Raw genomic sequence first — 17,329 nt, 5'->3', positions numbered from 1 at the left:
ACAGATGTATCATTAGTACACACAATGCCTCCTGCTATGAGCTTTTGTTCGCCCACCTTGGTAGTTTCAAACAGCAGGTCTCGGTCGCCGGCGGTGATCTTGAAGGTGTTGCTGTCGGAGACGCCGTAGGAGCAGATCTGTCCGTAGGGGAAGGACTCCAGAGCCTCTGCCTCGCCCTGCCTGTACAGAGACACACACGTCGCTGCCACACCCAGCCACAGCTTCTGAGAGAAAGTACCTGTCGAACTCTGGAGAGGGAGAGAGAGAGAGGGAGAGAGAAAGAGAGAGCGAGGAGGAGGGAGAGAGACAAAGAGAGAGGGAGAGGGAGAGAGACAAAGAGAGAGGGAGAGGGAGAGAGAAAGAGACAGCGAGGAGGAGGGAGAGAGACAAAGAGAGAGGGAGAGAGAAAGAGAGAGCGAGGAGGAGGGAGAGAGACAAAGAGAGAGGGAGAGTAAAAGTGAGAGGGAGAGAGAGAGAGAGAGAGGGCGGAAGAGGTCAGTACTAAGATCTCTCTTTACATTCAACTCACTTATCTGTGCAGACGGGGAAAGGAGATGTACTCACAATATAGAAGTCCACCTCATAGAGTGTGCAGCCAAAGCCAGACCACTGGCGTGCGATGGTGAGGTAGGCAGTCATACTGTCCCTCCTGCTGTACCCGGCCAAGCCCTTCCAGCACTCCACAATGGTGCTCATGATGGCCGCAGCCTCCTCCTTCAGACGGCTGCGTAGCCGCAGGTCCTGCTCCACCTTCTGCTTGTGGGCTGCAGTGGCCGTATGGTTCCACAACGTCCCTCCCAGGAGACCCCCGGGGAAGCGCTGGGGGCAGCCCTGGACCGGGGGCTGGGTGGCGGGGAGGAGGGCAGGGGGGGCACAGGGGGGCATGAGGAGCCGGGCCTCCACCATGTGGCCGGGGAAGAGCTCGTCCAGAGGGGGGCAGGGGGAGTGGGTGCTGAAGTCCCCGATCACAGACTGAAGCCGCAGGGCAGCCAGGGTCTGGAGGTCCTCCTCACAGGCTGGGAGCTGACCTCGCACCACCATCTCATGGCACTGCAGGGAGAGAGAGACAGAGGGGGAGGGAAGAAGAGAGACGTAGAGGAGGATAAAGAAAGAGAGCATGAGTGAGATTGAAGAAAATGAAGATGGAACAAGAGGGGGGGGGGGTTAAAAGAGAGAGAAAAATAGAAAGGGGTAAAGAGATGGGGACGGTGGTAAAAGCTCTCCCTCCATCCATCATAGTGTTGTACTCCACCCTGTTTTACTCAGGCCCATAACTCTTTAATAACTGTCTTCAGGAAGAATGCACTAATGGACTGTGCAGCCAATGGCCTTACTCATGTTTTTAAAGCATTGTGTTAAATTACTATTGTGGATTGTAAGACTCTAACGACTGTTAAGTGAATCGTAATAAAGCAGTGAAATACAAGGAATGAGTCACTGGCCAAAACTATTAAAATGTCTAGTTATCATTATTGGAACAGCCACTAATGTCTAATTTAACATTGACAATAACACAGGAAATAGAGGTGCCAATCCCTCTCTCTCTCTGTGTGAGGTTTTTTTTACCTGTTCAAAGAGGAAGAGGTACTCGATGCTGTCGACAGATATGGCGTCAGCATCCAGAAGGCAGTAGAGTTTGAAGCAGAGCCTCCACTGGGAGTCTGAGTCTGGCTCTTTGGCAGACAGGCTGAGAGAGAGAGAGAGAGAGAGGAGAGAGAGAGAGAGGAGAGAGAGGAGGGAGAGAGAGGGAGAGAGGGAGAGAGAGGGGGAGAGAGAGAGAGAGAGGGAGAGGAGAGAGAGGGAGAGGAGAGAGAGGGAGAGGAGAGAGAGGGAGAGGAGAGAGAGGGAGAGAGAGAGAGAGAGGGAGAGAGAGAGAGTGAGGGAGAGGGGAGAGAGAGAGAGGAGAGAGAGGGAGAGAGAGGAGAGGGAGAGGGGAGAGAGAGGAGAGAGAGAGGGAGAGAGGAGAGAGAGAGAGAGGGAGAGAGAAGGAAGAACACAAGGGGTTAGCAGGGTTGACGGGTGGGAGAAAAAACATGTCAGAATTTATACACAAGTACACACAGACGAGCATGTATGCACACACATAAGCACACACACATGCATGAGAACTCCCCAACTGGCGGGCCAGGTCAATATCCCACCACCCCATCCCTTCCTGCCTGTGACATCACCGTGTGCTGAAGCGGATGATGACTAACAGTGACCAGCTACATTTGGTATGTTTACCCTGTCACTCTAGCTCTGTAGACTGTAGACACACGCGCACCTCTTAGAACAACACTGAGCCCTATTCCAGCTGAATTCACTCCTTATCTGCCACACTGAGACGTATCCTTACACAAGCACATGACATCTGTGTCACATTGAGAGTACAGTGGGTGCCCTGACTGCAGAGAGACAGACATGGTGACACAAGCCCACTACTTTCCCAGCATGGTGTCGGTTTGTGATTGACAAAATGAGATGGCAAGGTCAGCAGTTACCAGGGACTTGGTTCATTTACAGCATGAGAGCTGGACCACAGGAGAAGAACAACACAAACGACACTATCTATCTGCAGAAACTAGGAGGATAGAAAGGTTCAGAACTTTCGTGAAACATTACAGAACAGTTGAGAAATATATGGTAATTAGAATTATATAATTATATGGGTAGCTGATAGGTGGGTAGCTGATAGGTGGGTAGCTGATAGGTGGGTAGCTGATAGGTGGGTAGCTGATAGGTGGGTAGCTGATAGGTGGGTAGCTGAAGGGTGAAAAAAAAAAAGAAGTAAAAAGTTAAATATACAGAGTACGTAAAATGCATACAGAACGTATAAGCTGGAAGTAGAAGCCTAAGTGTTGTTGTCCATTAGTTTACTCCAATTAGGGGAGGGGTGGTAGGGTTAGGGGAAAATAATGATACAAATATATATGGGGGATAGAAATGATGCAGACAATTACATTGATAGAAGCCACAATCTATCTGCAATATTAAAGCTGATCCACCCGCTAAAAAATAAATAAAATAAAAACGACTCTCTCTCTCTCAAAGACTTCAGATTCCTCTGTCTGTTGTTCTACGGAACATAGCTTGGATTCTTGGCACATACATACAACAGATGAGTTCTCATTCAATTCCGGAGTAGGCTAACTTTTCGACCCTCGTAATGATGTCTGTCTGTGCCTGTCTGTGTCTGTGCGATATTTACTTTTCAAACCTGGTGAGGATGTCAGCGATGATGGTGCTGCCCCCTACAGCTCTCTCCCAGTGGGCGTTCTGCTCAAACAGGGAAAAAGTGTTTCTGCTCTCCTTCAGACCCAGCTTCTCCAACATCCTCCTTACCACCTAGCAGAGGAGAGAGAGAGTCGTAAGGAGTACAGTGACAAGCAGTTCCCAACTTGCTGGGTTTGGTAGGGAGTGCAAGTCTCCACAAAGGCCAACTCGAGAGGAAAGGATTTGAGAGGGTGTTTGTAGATCTTGGTAGTGAGAGTAGAGCGAGAGAGACAGAGATGATAGAGAGAGACAGAGATGATAGAGAGCCCACCACCCCCCCTCACCTCGTTGGCGGTGGTGTGTGAGCTGATGTGGAGCTGACAGGAGCCTGGTCCCGGGTAGTGAACTGTACACAGCATCTCCTGTCTCCCCATCAGCACCTGGATCTCCTCCCAGGAGGGAACACATTCCCGACACCGTGTCTTCTCCAGAGCCTCCCCGATGAACGACGCATAGTTATCCATCTCAGACTCCGGAAATTGGCTCTGGATCCTGGACCACGGGAGGGGAGAGAGGAGACACGGGAGTGAGCCGGGTGAGTGTGTGTGCATGACTAAAGGAAGCTCCGCTACATTTCAAAAAGGGCAAACTGAAGCACGTCAGTGATTCTAATATTAACCGTGACAACTGTTATGTTATTTTAACTGGATTTGCGTCATCCTTTCGGTTCCACACAAGCCATCTTTATTTTCTTTCGCGTTGCCAATGCTGAGAAGTCAATGAGGCGAGGAACGACCAGTGTTCTCACTTTGGCTCTCAGAGACTTAAAAGGCTCTCCTCCCTCCGCCCTTCAAAGAGAATGTAAAAAGGGAAAGAAAACATGTTTGACTTTCAGCAGCGCTCTTTACAGAAAAAGGTGTTTCCGCTCACGTGAACCAGAGTGACCTGCCGCTTCCTCCCAGCGGAGGGGCCAGGGAAAGCGGGGGGGGGGGGGGGCACCCTCGATGGGCCAAAAACTCAAAAACACGCAAGAATGTCAGAGGTGTGAAAGGTGACCTGACAGAGCCATGAGCTCACCCAAGGTCAAACAAGGAAGGGTAAAAGTTGTGGAAGGAAGCAATTATACTACAGTGTCCATCCCAAAATATACAGCACAGAGAACAGAGGAGAGCTGGAGAGAGAAAGGGGGTGAATGAGAGAAGACTCAGACACTCCAGACAGCCAAATGGAGAGAGAGAGAGAGAGAGAGACAGACAGACAGACAGAGACATAGAGAGACAGACATAGAGAGAGAGACAGACAGAGAGAGAGAGACAGACAGAGAGAGAGAGAGACAGACAGAGGAGGCCCTCTCCGTCTCATTACGGGGCACAAGGTGGGTTTTGTCTTGCTGCTCAAACATAATTAGGAATGCTCCACTGAGAGAGGCTGTGCTGTGTGATCCCTTTCCGTCTGCCCCCCTCCCCACCCCGCCTGGCCCAACCTTCTCTCTTCCACGCACGCAGGGCTCATGTCGACCCTTCTCCGACTGGGGACATTCCCTGGGGGGTTCTCAGTGAACCATGGGGGTAGAGGGGGAGGGGGGCTCAGTCTCTGGGCCCTCTGCCCAGTGTGCAGCTCCAGTTCTGTCCAGCTGTGGGGTCAGCCTCAACACTCTATCACAGAGGTCTCAGGGAAACACTGACCCTCTCTCTTTATAGCAGCGCTGCTGCATAACCTGCCACCTTGCATTTAGGCTGACCCCGGAAGCTAATAGCTAGCTATACTGTGAAAAGTTCAGAAAGTATTCAGACCCCTTGACTTTTTCCACATTTTGTTATGTTACATCTTCTTCTAAAATGTATTAAATAGTATTTTTTCCTCGTCAATCTACACACAATGCCACAACATGGCAAAGCAAAAACAGGTTTTTAGAAATGCTTGCATATTTATTAAAAATAAAAAACGGAATTATTACATTTACATAAGTATTCAATCGCTTTATCAGTACTTTGTTGAAGCACCTTTGGCAGTGATTACAGCCTCGAGTCTTCTTGTGTATGACGCTACAAGCTTGGCACACCTGTATTTGGGGAGTTTCTCATTCTTCTCTGCAGATCCTCTCAAGCTTTGTCAGGCCGTCTCTTCAGAGATGTTCGATTGGGTTCAAGTCCGGGCTCTGGCTGGGCCACTCAAGGACATTCAGAGACTTGCCCCGAAGCCACTCCTGCATTGTCTTGGCTGTGTGCTTAGGGTCGTTGTCCTGTTGGAAGGTGAACCTTAACCTGCTCGAGGACCTCAGACTGGGGTGTTCATCAAGGATCTCTGTACTTTTCTCCATTCCTTTTTTCCGCGATCCTGACTAGTCTCCCAGTCCCTGCCACTGAAAAACATACCCACTGCATGATGCTGCCACCACCATGCTTCACCGTAGGGATGGTGGCAGATTTCCTCCAGACGCAACACTTAGCATTAAGGCCAAAGAGTTCAATCTTGGTTTCATCAGACCAGAGAAACTTGTTTCTCATGATCTGAGAGTCTTAATGTGCCTTTTGGCAAACTCCTAGCGGGCTGTCATGTACCTTTTACTGAGGAGTGGCTTCTGTCTGGCCACTCTACCATAAAAGCCTAATTACTGGAGTTCTGCAGAGATGTATCCTGCCTGTTTGGCCCTGTCCGGGGGTATCATCGGATGGGGCCACAGTGTCTCCTGACCCCTCCTGTCTCAGCCTCCAGTATTTTATGTGTCGGAGGGCTAGGGTCAGTCTGTTATATCTGGAGTATTTATCCTGTATTATCCGGTGTCCTGTGTGAATTTAAGTCTCTAATTCTCTCTCTTTCTTTCTCTCTCTCGGAGGACCTGAGCCCTAGGACCATACCTCAGGACTACCTGCCATGATGACTCCATCTTGGCCATGTTCTGTTATAATCTCTACCCGGCACAGCCAGAAGAGGACTGGCCACCCCTCATAGCCTGGTTCCTCTCTAGGTTTCCTCCTAGGTTCTGGCCTTTCTAGGGAGTTTTTCCTAGCCACCGTGCTTCTACACCTGCATTGCTTGCCGTTTGGGGTTTTTGTACAGGGTTTCTGTACAGCACTTTATATATCAGCTGATGTACGAAGGGCTATATAAATACATTTGATTTGATGGGAGAACCTTCCAGAAGGACAACCATCTCCACAGAGGAACTCTAGAGCTCTGTAAGAGTGACCATCGGGTTCTTGGTCACCTCCCTGACCAAGGCCCTTCTCCCCCGATTGCTCAGTTTGGCCGGGTACCCAGCTCTAGGAAGAGTCTTGGTGGTTCCAAACTTCTTCCACTTAAGAATGATGGAGGCCACTGTGTTCTTTGGGACCTTCAATGTTGCTGAAATGTTTTGGTACCCCAGATCTGTGCCTCGACACAATCCAGTCTTGGAGCTCAATCAAGTTGTAGAAATATCTCAAGGATGATCAATGGAAACAGGATGCACCTGAGCTCAAATTTCGACTCTCATAGCAAAGGGTCTGAATACTTATGTAAATCAAGCTATTTCTGTTTTTAATACATTTGCAAAAATGTCTAAAAACCTGTTTTCGCTTTGTCATTACGGGGTATTGTGTGTCGATTGCTGAGGATTTTCTCAAGGGGTCTGAATACTTTCCGAAGGCTCTGGACATACAACCCCTAGCACGAGAGACAGTGTGTTCTAGCTCTGAGAGGTGGATGCCTCAGTGTGCTGTATATTGCAACTGTTCCATTAGCTTTGGCCTGATACTGAGTCGCAGTGTAAACATGGGCATCATATATAGTGCTTTATGACTTGCAGTCCAACAGAGGCTTCAGGCCAAAGATTAACACTGTTAATATAGCTTAGCATGTGGCTAATTCAGAGCTGCAAATCCACTCCTAAAACACTGGATATGTCTAGGGGTCGTGCAGTAACAATGTGAGGGCATTTCACACTACTATATCTAACTGGTGGTTAGCAGGCTTGGCGCCTGTCTCCTGTCTGCTCCCACGGTGGGTTCCCATGCTACTGGCACCCTTCTGGCCCACAGCCTGACCCCCATTTCTCCCTCGTACCGCAGCTCTATTCCCCCACTCACCTCTCAAATAATTTCTGACAGAGACACCTGTCAACACCAAACACTTTCCATTGTCGGTGAAACCAGCTGACGCCTTAAAGTTTTCCGCAGGCTACGACAGAGTTAGGTGGATGGCTAGGGGAAGAATTACACCTCCTGTCGAGGGCGTTGTGTTATATGTTGTGTGTGTCACCTCTTGAGGTGGAAGCGCAGGTATTTCAGCACGGCGGGGCCGGGCAGGAAGGTGCAGCTCATGCAGGTGAGGAGCTGCCAGTAGCGGAGGTGTGCGGCGGTGTGGGGCTGCGGCGTGCAGCTGGTCTGCTTCACCAGCTGGCAGTAGACCTCGTCCCGGAGCGGCCGCAGGTCCAGACAGGTCTGCAGCACGCCTTGGATCAGAGGCACCGGGTCCCGCGCACACTCCAGCTGCTGCAGACAGTTGAAGAGCTTCACTGCTTCCTCCCGCACCGTGGCGTAGCCCTTACCGCTGTGGTCTGTTGGGGGGGGGGGGGGGGGTCAGTACCAGACGCATAGTATTAGGAATTAGACCAGACTAGACCAGTCAGCATGGTTGAGAATAGATGATCCTGTCTCTGTGAAGTCTAGGCTTTACTAGGCTTTAGTAGCCGTCTCTCATCATGCCTTATCTAAGATGTCTCACTCACTGGCCTCGACTTGGCACGCAGGCGGTTAGGCATTACAGGTGACTAACTCAATGGTAAGTCCATATGTGAGTCTGTTACAGTGTATCATTACTGGGCATGTCAACGAGCATGTGACAGCATTACTCATATGTGAGTGGGTGTGTGTGTGTGTGTGTAACTGCTCGTGTTTTACTGCAGAGTTTACAGGCATGGCACTGACCGCAGGGACTGGTGGTAGCATGGGAGTAGTACTTACAGGTGTGTTCCAGGCTGCCGTAAGGGAAGGGCAGCAGGGGGGCATACAGGGGGCTCTGGGTGTGCTTCAGGATGGGGTTGTGCTGGTACATATTATCTACCACCTCAGGGTTAAACTTGTTCTCCTGGAGAAGAAAGACAGAGACACAGACAGAGAGTTAAAGAGAGAGAGAGTGACAGATGAGCTTCCTTGACCTTCCAGCTGACCTGGGAGCAGCACCAAGCAGGGCTGCTATGAGAGAGAGTGTGTTGGGTAACGGGGGCGACTAGAGTCAGTGGGAGTCAGGCCATGGAGCAGGAGGACAGCTATGCCCGCTTTTTAAACACCTGGGGACCCAACAAAACACACCGCCATCACTGACACTATTTCCATGTCTATGTGGTATCTCGCTACAGATGCTACTCTGATTGACAGAAACACATTTTACATGCCGTGTTCATCATTTAGCAGACGCCCCTCTCTCGCTCCAGAGCGAGTTACAGGAGCAATTAGGGTTCAGTGCTTTGCTCAAGGGCACAGACAGATTTTTCACCTAGTCAGCTTGAGGATTCAAACCAGCGACCTTTCGACCAGCAACTGGCCCAACCTCTTAACCGCTAGGCTTTTTGACGCCCTACACAGACGGCATCCACTACTGCAATCCTTGCCTGCACCTGTTGACCATTAGTAATGGTGCCACTGCTCTCCCTCCTTCACCCAATTCACCCTCCTTTGTGGGGCAAAGTTGACACATTCCTCTGAAATGTTTTGGTCAATCTGAACTGGGAGCATGTGGAACACTGGCAGACTGTCTATTGGACAGACACATATAGAACACATTACCATAGGCGAACATACAGTAGCTGTACAGTGCTCAACACTGGGGGACACATTGCGGTCTATGTAGAGGTCGCGAGAGGACACAACGGGATTCATTTATAATCTACAGGATTCCGACAGAACATCCATCCTCATTATGTCCTAAAAATGGACATGTTCCCTTGTCCTTCTCACTCCCTCTCCCTCTCCCTCCCTCCCTCGCGACACAGACTGGAGGTCCAAGGCTGAAACAGTCATCTCTCTTCACCTGCATGTCTGGTGGGACACACATCTACACTCAGAGATAAGCACTTCTCTCACACAAATAACTCCTCTATTCATTCTCCCTCCCTCCCTCCCTCCCTCCCTCCCTCCCTCCCTCCCTCTCCTGTAGTGTCAGTAGTGTTCTCCCTCCCTCCCTCTCCTGTAGTGTCAGTAGTGTTCTCCCTCCCTCCCTCTCCTGTAGTGTCAGTAGTGTTCTCCCTCCCTCCCTCTCCTGTAGTGTCAGTAGTGTTCTCCCTCCCTCCCTCTCCTGTAGTGTCAGTAGTGTTCTCCCTCCCTCCCTCCCTCTCCTGTAGTGTCAGTTGCGTTCAGTAGTGTTCTCCCTCCCTCCCTCCCTCCCTCTCCTGTAGTGTCAGTAGTGTTCTCCCTCCCTCCCTCTCCTGTAGTGTCAGTTGCGTTCAGTAGTGTTCTCCCTCCCTCCCTCCCTCCCTCTCCTGTAGTGTCAGTTGCGTTCAGTAGTGTTCTCCCTCCCTCCCTCTCCTGTAGTGTCAGTTGCGTTCAGTAGTGTTCTCCCTCCCTCCCTCTCCTGTAGTGTCAGTTGCGTTCAGTAGAGTTCTCCCTCCTTCAGTGGGATTCGGCTAGGCTTTGTGTTAAGTGTGAAAAAGAGTGTTGGAAGGAGTGGAGGGGGATTGGAAAGGGGGAGGAAGAGAAGACAGGGGCAACTCTTTAAAAAGCGGGCCCCTCTCTTCCTCCTCCCGCCGAAGTCAAGTGATCGATGGGCACATTTACAAGAATACACACACAACAACACACAAACTCAGAATAGCAAACAAGCAGAGACTAAACACCACTGGGTGAATTCCAAAGTGATGGCAGAGCGTGGTCTGGCTTTTTCTCTTAGACTTTGTCTTAGTGATGAATGAAATCATACTTTAAAAATAGAAGAACTCGCTGAGCCTCATTCAACTGTTAAGTGAGGCATGTTTCTGTGGGCAAACACACTTACACACCCCAGGGCCGGGTCCTAATATGACGCTTTGCCTTGCACACCCTCTTCATCCACCCTTTTGCCTCTAAAAATGACACGTTCCTTAAAATAGGGCAGAACATTCCGGTGGAACTTTTACGGGGTGCCTCCTCTCCTCTCACAGCTTGGCGGTAATAAGTTAATTCCCTGAAGGCAGCAGCAACGACAGTTGGAGGACACTTTGGACTCGCGGCCCAGTCTGGTCGCGCGGTTGCCGCGGTGACAGAGCGGAGGTATAATGTCCGTTGTGTTGTTGCGGTCCGTGTTTGGTGACCCGTGTCATCGGCAGCTTGGCAGTGGTCTGGTCTGGGGCGGGCAGCGAGATGCTGTGAAGCAGTGTGTGTGTGCGCATGTGTCTCACCTCAATGTCTCGGATCAGGAGCTGAGTGGGCGTCTCCACGGGGGCTTTTGTGTCGATGACCTTCTGGACAGCGCAGGCCCAGTGCACAGCCTCGTTGAAGTGCTTGGTGTACAGCCTGTAGCAGTGCTTACGCCCATACACTGTGATGCTCCAGTACCCTGAAACACACACACACACACACACACACAGAAATGTGTCATCAGTGTATCGTGCAATTAAAGCATGAGTAAACAGAAACGGAACTTTCAAAGAACAATATAGATATAGAGAGCAGAATCCAAGGCCTATACTTATGTAGTAACTTTGGTTTCAGAAAATAAGGAAGCCTGCTCCACTCTCCCTCTCATATGGTCTGAACATGGGACACTCCACATATCTGGTGTGACTCCTGCTTCCTCACTTCCTCTCTGGGTTTCACAGAGGTCAGCGGTCACCCCAAGAGGGGCTCCCAACTTTATTAGCCACTAAGCCCAACCGAAACACAACGACTACAACCAAGTCAGGACAGAGGTGTCCTCTCCTGGCACAACACCTGGCCTAACGTCCTGTAAGAACTGAGAAAGCCTTCTCTCCTCCATGTGCACAGGAAGTAGTAACTGTACTGGACACGCTACAGGCAGTAGCGTTTGTTACCATGTGATCTCCTGCTAGCTACGTGACTTGGCATACTGATTTTTATTTGTTTAGATTGGTCAACTTCAAAAGCCAAGTGAGGCTGCTATTTCACAAGTGAGAGATAGAGAGGTGGAAGAAACAAAAACAAACGGAACATTTCAATGTAGAAAGGGGCAACACAATGCCAGAGAACGCAATAAACCATTCAAATGTAATGTACTAGATACTGGGCCTAAAAGGGGTCTAGTATTGTATTGTATGGTAAGGAGATACTGGGCCTAAAAGGGGTCTAGTATTGTATTGTATGGTAAGGAGATACTGGGCCTAAAAGGAGTCTAGTATTGTATTGTATGGTAAGGAGATACTGGGCCTAAAAGGGGTCTAGTATTGTATTGTATGGTAAGGAGATACTGGGCCTAAAAGGAGTCTAGTATTGTATTGTATGGTAAGGAGATACTGGGCCTAAAAGGGGTCTAGTATTGTATTGTATGGTAAGGAGATACTGGGCCTAAAATGAGTCTAGTATTGTATTGTATGGTAAGGAGATACTGGGCCTAAAAGGGGTCTAGTATTGTATTGTATGGTAAGGAGATACTGGGCCTAAAAGGAGTCTAGTATTGTATTGTATGGTAAGGAGATACTGGGCCTAAAAGGGGTCTAGTATTGTATTGTATGGTAAGGAGATACTGGCCCTAAAAGGGGTCTAGTATTGTATTGTATGGTAAGGAGATACTGGGCCTAAAAGGGGTCTAGTATTGTATTGTATGGTAAGGAGATACTGGCCCTAAAAGGGGTCTAGTATTGTATTGTATGGTAAGGAGATACTGGCCCTTAAATGGGTCTAGTATTATATTGTATGGTAAGGAGATACTGGCCCTAAAAGGCGTCTATTCTTGTATTGTATGGTAAGGAGATACTGGCCCTAAAAGGGGTCTAGTATTGTATTGTACGGTAAGGAGATACTGGCCCTAAAAGGGGTCTAGTATTGTGTGGTAAGGAGATATGGAGGGACTCCTCTGCTGGGACAGACATACTCAGAGGCTCATAGAGGAACACAGACAGAACACACAGCCACCAGTGAGCTGTACTTAGACTAAGGGCAGGACAAAACAGACGAAAAAGCAAAACAAGGTACACACTTCTCTGCAGGAAAGTCCCAGAGCAGATTTAGGGGAATGTTTGGGTTAGGTATTATTTCTCCTGGAGGTTTTAAGTGGTTGTCTAAAGTCAGCAGGCGATGGTACAATCCCCTCCATACAGACACAGAGGGCCTTGTGTGCTTGTGTGTGTCGTGGGCGAGTAATAGAAGAACTCCTAGTCCGAGTCACATACACCCCCCCCCTCCCTCTCTCTTCACACAACAATAGTATTTCACCTGTATTTCCTTTCCGATTCCTGTCATTCAGGGTGTTAAATGGTAAAGGGTCATTCTGGTGCTGATGACTCAGAAGGTTCCAGAGAAACCCAAGTTGTGGAGAGAAAAGTGGACTGGGTTTTCCAGACTTCCTCTGGGTGTACTGGGCTTACAGGAACTGAGAGGAGACCGGAAATCCTCACATTATGACTGCTTTGAGATCTTTACCAATATTTGATCATTGAGCCGATACGGAACTTACTATGTGGGGCTTAGTTATCCTAACAGGGAATTTGGGATGGCGTGTGTATATATATATATATATAAATATAAATATAAATAAGAGAGAGAGACAGTGGGAGACAGAGAGAGAGTGTGTGTGTCTATACATGCCAGCACTCACCCGTCTCCTTGAAGGTCTGTTTGTCTGGCCAGATGACAGAGCAGAGGTTGGTGAGTACCAGTGTTCCCAGTCTGCGGGCTCCTCTCTCTGAGCTGCTGTAGTAGTCTAAGGAGTCCAGGCTCAGTACAAACCAGTAGCACCGCTGCTTGATCCAGCTTCCACACACCTCCCGGAACAGCCAGCCTACAACACACGCACAATGAATGTGTGTGATTTCACCTTTATTTAACCAGGTAGGCCAGCTGAGAACAAGTTCTCATTTACAACTGCGACCTGGCCAAGATGAAGCAAAGCAGTTCATGTTATCAAAAAGGCAGCCTCATCCAAAAATATCTGGACATGATAGTGTGTGTGTGTGTGTGTATGTTTTTGCGCATGTGCCTCTGTGTGTGTGTGTGTGTGTTTGCGAGTGTGTGCATCTGTGTGTGTGCGCCTTATTTGGTTGAATGGAAGGGTTAATTAGTTTGGGCTGAACATAATCACTAAGAGGTTGAACCCATCGGACATAAAATATGTCTGTAACATGCAGAACAGGTTAAAAATAACGGCAGCTAATGGTATAGTCAGACATTAAGGCCTGTGTGCCTGCCACCAGGATAATTACAGCTGTAAAAAACACACAAAGAAGAAAACGGGAGGTTGGAGAACAGTCGCTGGTGGTTGAGTAGCAGGAAGAGAACTGGTGGACTGATCTGTCATTAACGAAGGAGGGAGGGAGGGAGGGAGGGAGGGAGGGAGGGAGGCTGATACATTCTCCTGGCTCCATTCACCATTCCACACCCGTCACATAACCATGGCCCTCAGAACTGGGTGGTGTTCAGTAGGCACAGAACGAGACAAAATGTTTTGTAACTGACCTGAATTTGTCCAATAAAAATGGTAATTTTCCATTTCATAACGGTTTGTGTTTGGTCTCTACTGAACAGGATCCTGGGCTACAGTGTCCAGCTTTACATGAAGGGGATGTACACTACATGGCCAAAAGTATGTGGACACCTGCTCGTCGAACATCTTGTACCAAAACCATGGGCATTCATATGGAGTTGCTCCCCCCTTTGCTGCTATAACAGCCTACACTCTCCTGGGAAGACTTTCCACTAGATGTTGCAACATTGCTACTGGGAATTGCTTCCATTCAGCCACAAAAGCATTAGTGAGGTCAGGTACTGATGTTGGGCAATTAGGCCTGGCTCACAGCCGGTGTTCCAATTCATCCCAAAGGTCAGGGCTCTGTACCACTTTGCGGCAGAGCCGTTGTTGCATCTAGACGTTTCCACTTCACAATAACAGCACTTACAGTTGACCGGGGAAGCTCTAGCAGGACAGAAATTTGATGACCTGACTTGTTGGAAAAGTGGCATCCTATGACGGTTCCATGTTGAAAGTCACTGAGCTCTTCAGTGAGGCCATTCTACTGCCAATGGTTGTCTATGGAGATTGTATGGCTGTGTGCTCAATTTGATACACCTGTCAGCAACGGGTGTGGCTCAAATAGCCGAATACACTAATTTGACGGGGTGTCCACATACTTATGTATATATAGTGTACTACCCGTGTCCAGAGGGGAAAGTGGTTGTAGTGTTACCAAACACCAGGCATGCAGCACCCCATAGAGTGTCCCCCAAATGGCACACTGTCCCCTGTGTAGTACACTAACTTTGACCAGGGACCATTGGGCTCCGGTCAAAAGTAGTGCACTATATAGCAAATAGGGTGCCATTTGGGACACAACCTGAGTGTGCAAACTGTTCCTTCTAAATATTTAATCTCATAGAGCTGAGGGTAAATAAACCGGGGTTGGCCAAGCTCTGGCCAGGGGATGCCCGGAGAGAGAGAGGAAGAGGGTGCAAGGGATGGATAGGGGTGGCGGTGAGAGGGAGGGGTAAAACGAGAGAGAGCAGTCAGTTCAAAGTGAGGGCTGATGGATAGGCTGGCAGCGGGCCCTGGCTGGTCACCTGGCCCAAAGCTGGAGCAGGGCGCTATGGTGAGGGCAGGGTTATGTGGCTGTGCCATCTGTTGAGTGTGTGTGTGCGTGTGTTTATGGGAACAGCAGTGCCATGTTCATTGGGCTAACTTCTTAGAACAGCTCTGACGACCGAGCAGCTTCCTCTGTGGTTAGCAAGCTGCATGCCACCTGTCAGCTCTCCCTCGCTTTCCCTACAGTTCCTTTCTCTTCGCTCAGGCTCTCCCTCTTTCATCGCCCCCCCCGCACCAGCTCCCCTTTATCCTGCCGTAAAGTGCTTTTCCCTACATGCAGAGCCCCCATTGCTACCATTCCCCATGTTACAACCCATAGACCTGGAGGGGGGAAGTCGAAGTGGGAGTCTACACACATCTCATTCTGTTTCCCCTTCCCTAGTGGCAGCTTGGAACACACTATAAACCCACCCAATACAGTCCCCGGGTACTTCATGTGGAGTAAAGGAGCAGGAGCATAAAAATCAACAGGAGCATAAAAAACAACATGAAATGGGTAAATAAAAAACTACGAGGTAAGACAGGACGGGATTGGGTGGGGTGGATGATTGGGTAGGGGGTAGAGGGATGGAGGGGTGTGGGTGGACTGGTTAGCGGAGACCTGGGAGGCATGTCCTCTGTCAGTCACACAGGATGTCCTGCAGCTGCTCTTTTTGAGACAGTGAGATAGAGAGACGGCCGACTTCGGAGGGAGAGAAGAAGGAGAGAGAGAAAGAAAGAAAGAGAGAGAGAGAGAGAGTGAGCGGAAGAGAGGGAGAGAGAAAAGTAGAGAAAGAGAAGGAAAGGCAGTGAGGGGGAGAGAGAGAGACATTGAGAGAGAAAGGGAGAAACAAGAGTCCCGGTCAGGACCCCCTGCCTACCCTTCCCCTCCCCCCGCGGTCCTCCATCTGGATCCCATCTCCCTGGCCTGCTAATGCGTCCCCCGGGGAACACGGCTCGCCCTTAATTTGTTTCATTTGTGACCCCAGACCCCTAATGCTGGCCCTGCCCCCTGAAACACAAATTGAGCAAACACTGGAGTCTGTCTCCCTCTGGTTCTGCTCTGTCCTTCTATCTCTGTGTGTACCTTCTGTTTGTTCTGGAGATTTGGGGGAGATTAAAAAGCATCTGATAACAAACCGTCATCCATAATGGCGCAGAGCGTTAATGAGCTTCACCATTAGGATTATGGGCTGAACTGAATTAGACAGAGATCCAAACAGAAAGGGAAACGATTGCAATTGAGTAGACTGAATCCCTTTCCAAATGACTGGAGTACTGGCCACTCTTAAGTGGTATGTAGCTAAAATTGTTCAGTTTTCCCGCGCATGAACAAACAGAGGAATGTAATTTATGCTCGTTACTGCATTCTGTCTAGGAGTTTCTCACTCCTTCGCTACGTCAATCTCTCTCTCTATATCTCTTTTCCTCTCTGTCTGTCTCGGCACGGTTGATGGCCTATTTTAGACAGCGAGGCGACCCTTGGCCCCAGTTGCCTGAGGATGTCCCATTGAACACCACGCCAAACAGCTAGGGACATTTGAAAATATATCCCTGCACACAACAAGGGCATGAACAGAGCAAGGCCTTCACATGTCCTGGAGCGTCAGTGGTGCTGGAGATGGTGGTGGTTGGTGGGGAAGACAAGGCACACAGCCACCCCAGGGGCCCAGGGGAAGTATCCATCCTCCGATTGGGAAGGAATGCACCCCCCTAATCCCATCGCCTGCCCCTCTGCCCGGTCTCAGACATCGGAACAGAGGGAGGAGGGGTGCAGCCAGCCCGTCGGCCAGGGGTGCTGCATGGTAACTGCTGTCCGAATTAGCCGATCAGGCTGCCGCCATCCCAAAGAGGACGTAACTTATCCAAGCACTGGCATTTTACTGCAACCGTTTCGGTAGCAGGAAAAGCACACATGAATAGCCTGTGAGATCACTCCTCAAAAAGCGTCAGGCTCGCAAGGCTCTTAATGCCGCTGATGGCCATCATTACATGATTACTGGGGGAAGGGTGTTGTGTGTGTGTGTGTGTGTGTGTGTGTGTGTGTGTGTGAGGGTTTAGCCGTGGACCGTGAAGTGTACAGTACAGTAGTACAGTATGGCCTACTTATTCAGTGATAACACCGCAAACATGCACGGAGCTCAAGCTCGGCTAACGCTCTCGGACGAGTGAACGTCATCATCCCACAGACTGTTATTACTGTACATGCAAATCACTGGAGCTGGGACACAACAGCCACACAGAGAGAAAGCAGAGAGAGAGCGAGAGAATAGAGGGATGGTGTAGGGGTATGTCAGCCAAGCAGGCTCACCTTTGACCAGCAGCTCGGGGTCGTCTTCAAGGCCCATCTTGCTCTTCTCTATGATCAGACTCTTCATCTCATCAGGAACCTCTGACAGACTGTGTCTGGGTGAGACAGAGAGAGGTGGTAAATAACAGCATCATACACTCCCAC

General features: G+C 49.6%; 1 protein-coding gene across 2 annotated transcripts in view; it reads right to left on the bottom strand.

The window, feature by feature from the left end:
• LOC110486280 (unconventional myosin-X) overlaps positions 1-17,329 on the bottom strand; it is a 47,482-nt gene that overhangs the window by 3,797 nt on the left and 26,356 nt on the right. The window contains exons 3-12 of one of the 2 annotated variants that reach the window (XM_090196340.1): positions 17,186-17,280; positions 12,919-13,101; positions 10,547-10,704; positions 8,139-8,262; positions 7,435-7,732; positions 3,540-3,747; positions 3,191-3,327; positions 1,567-1,687; positions 565-1,050; positions 57-248 (exon numbers count right to left, since the gene is read on the bottom strand). In XM_090196340.1, coding sequence (XP_090052466.1) covers positions 57-248; positions 565-1,050; positions 1,567-1,687; positions 3,191-3,327; positions 3,540-3,747; positions 7,435-7,732; positions 8,139-8,262; positions 10,547-10,704; positions 12,919-13,101; positions 17,186-17,280 — 2,002 coding nt within the window. The remainder of the gene's footprint in view (positions 1-56; positions 249-564; positions 1,051-1,566; positions 1,688-3,190; positions 3,328-3,539; positions 3,748-7,434; positions 7,733-8,138; positions 8,263-10,546; positions 10,705-12,918; positions 13,102-17,185; positions 17,281-17,329) is intronic. The other variant, XM_090196341.1, reaches the window with a different exon arrangement.

This window comes from Oncorhynchus mykiss, chromosome 13 (assembly GCF_057628025.1).
Source record: "Oncorhynchus mykiss isolate SJ-2025 chromosome 13, ASM5762802v1, whole genome shotgun sequence".
NCBI lineage: Eukaryota > Metazoa > Chordata > Actinopteri > Salmoniformes > Salmonidae > Oncorhynchus > Oncorhynchus mykiss.
Note: the sequence above shows the minus strand (reverse complement) of the source record. Positions and strands in the feature narration are given on the sequence as shown.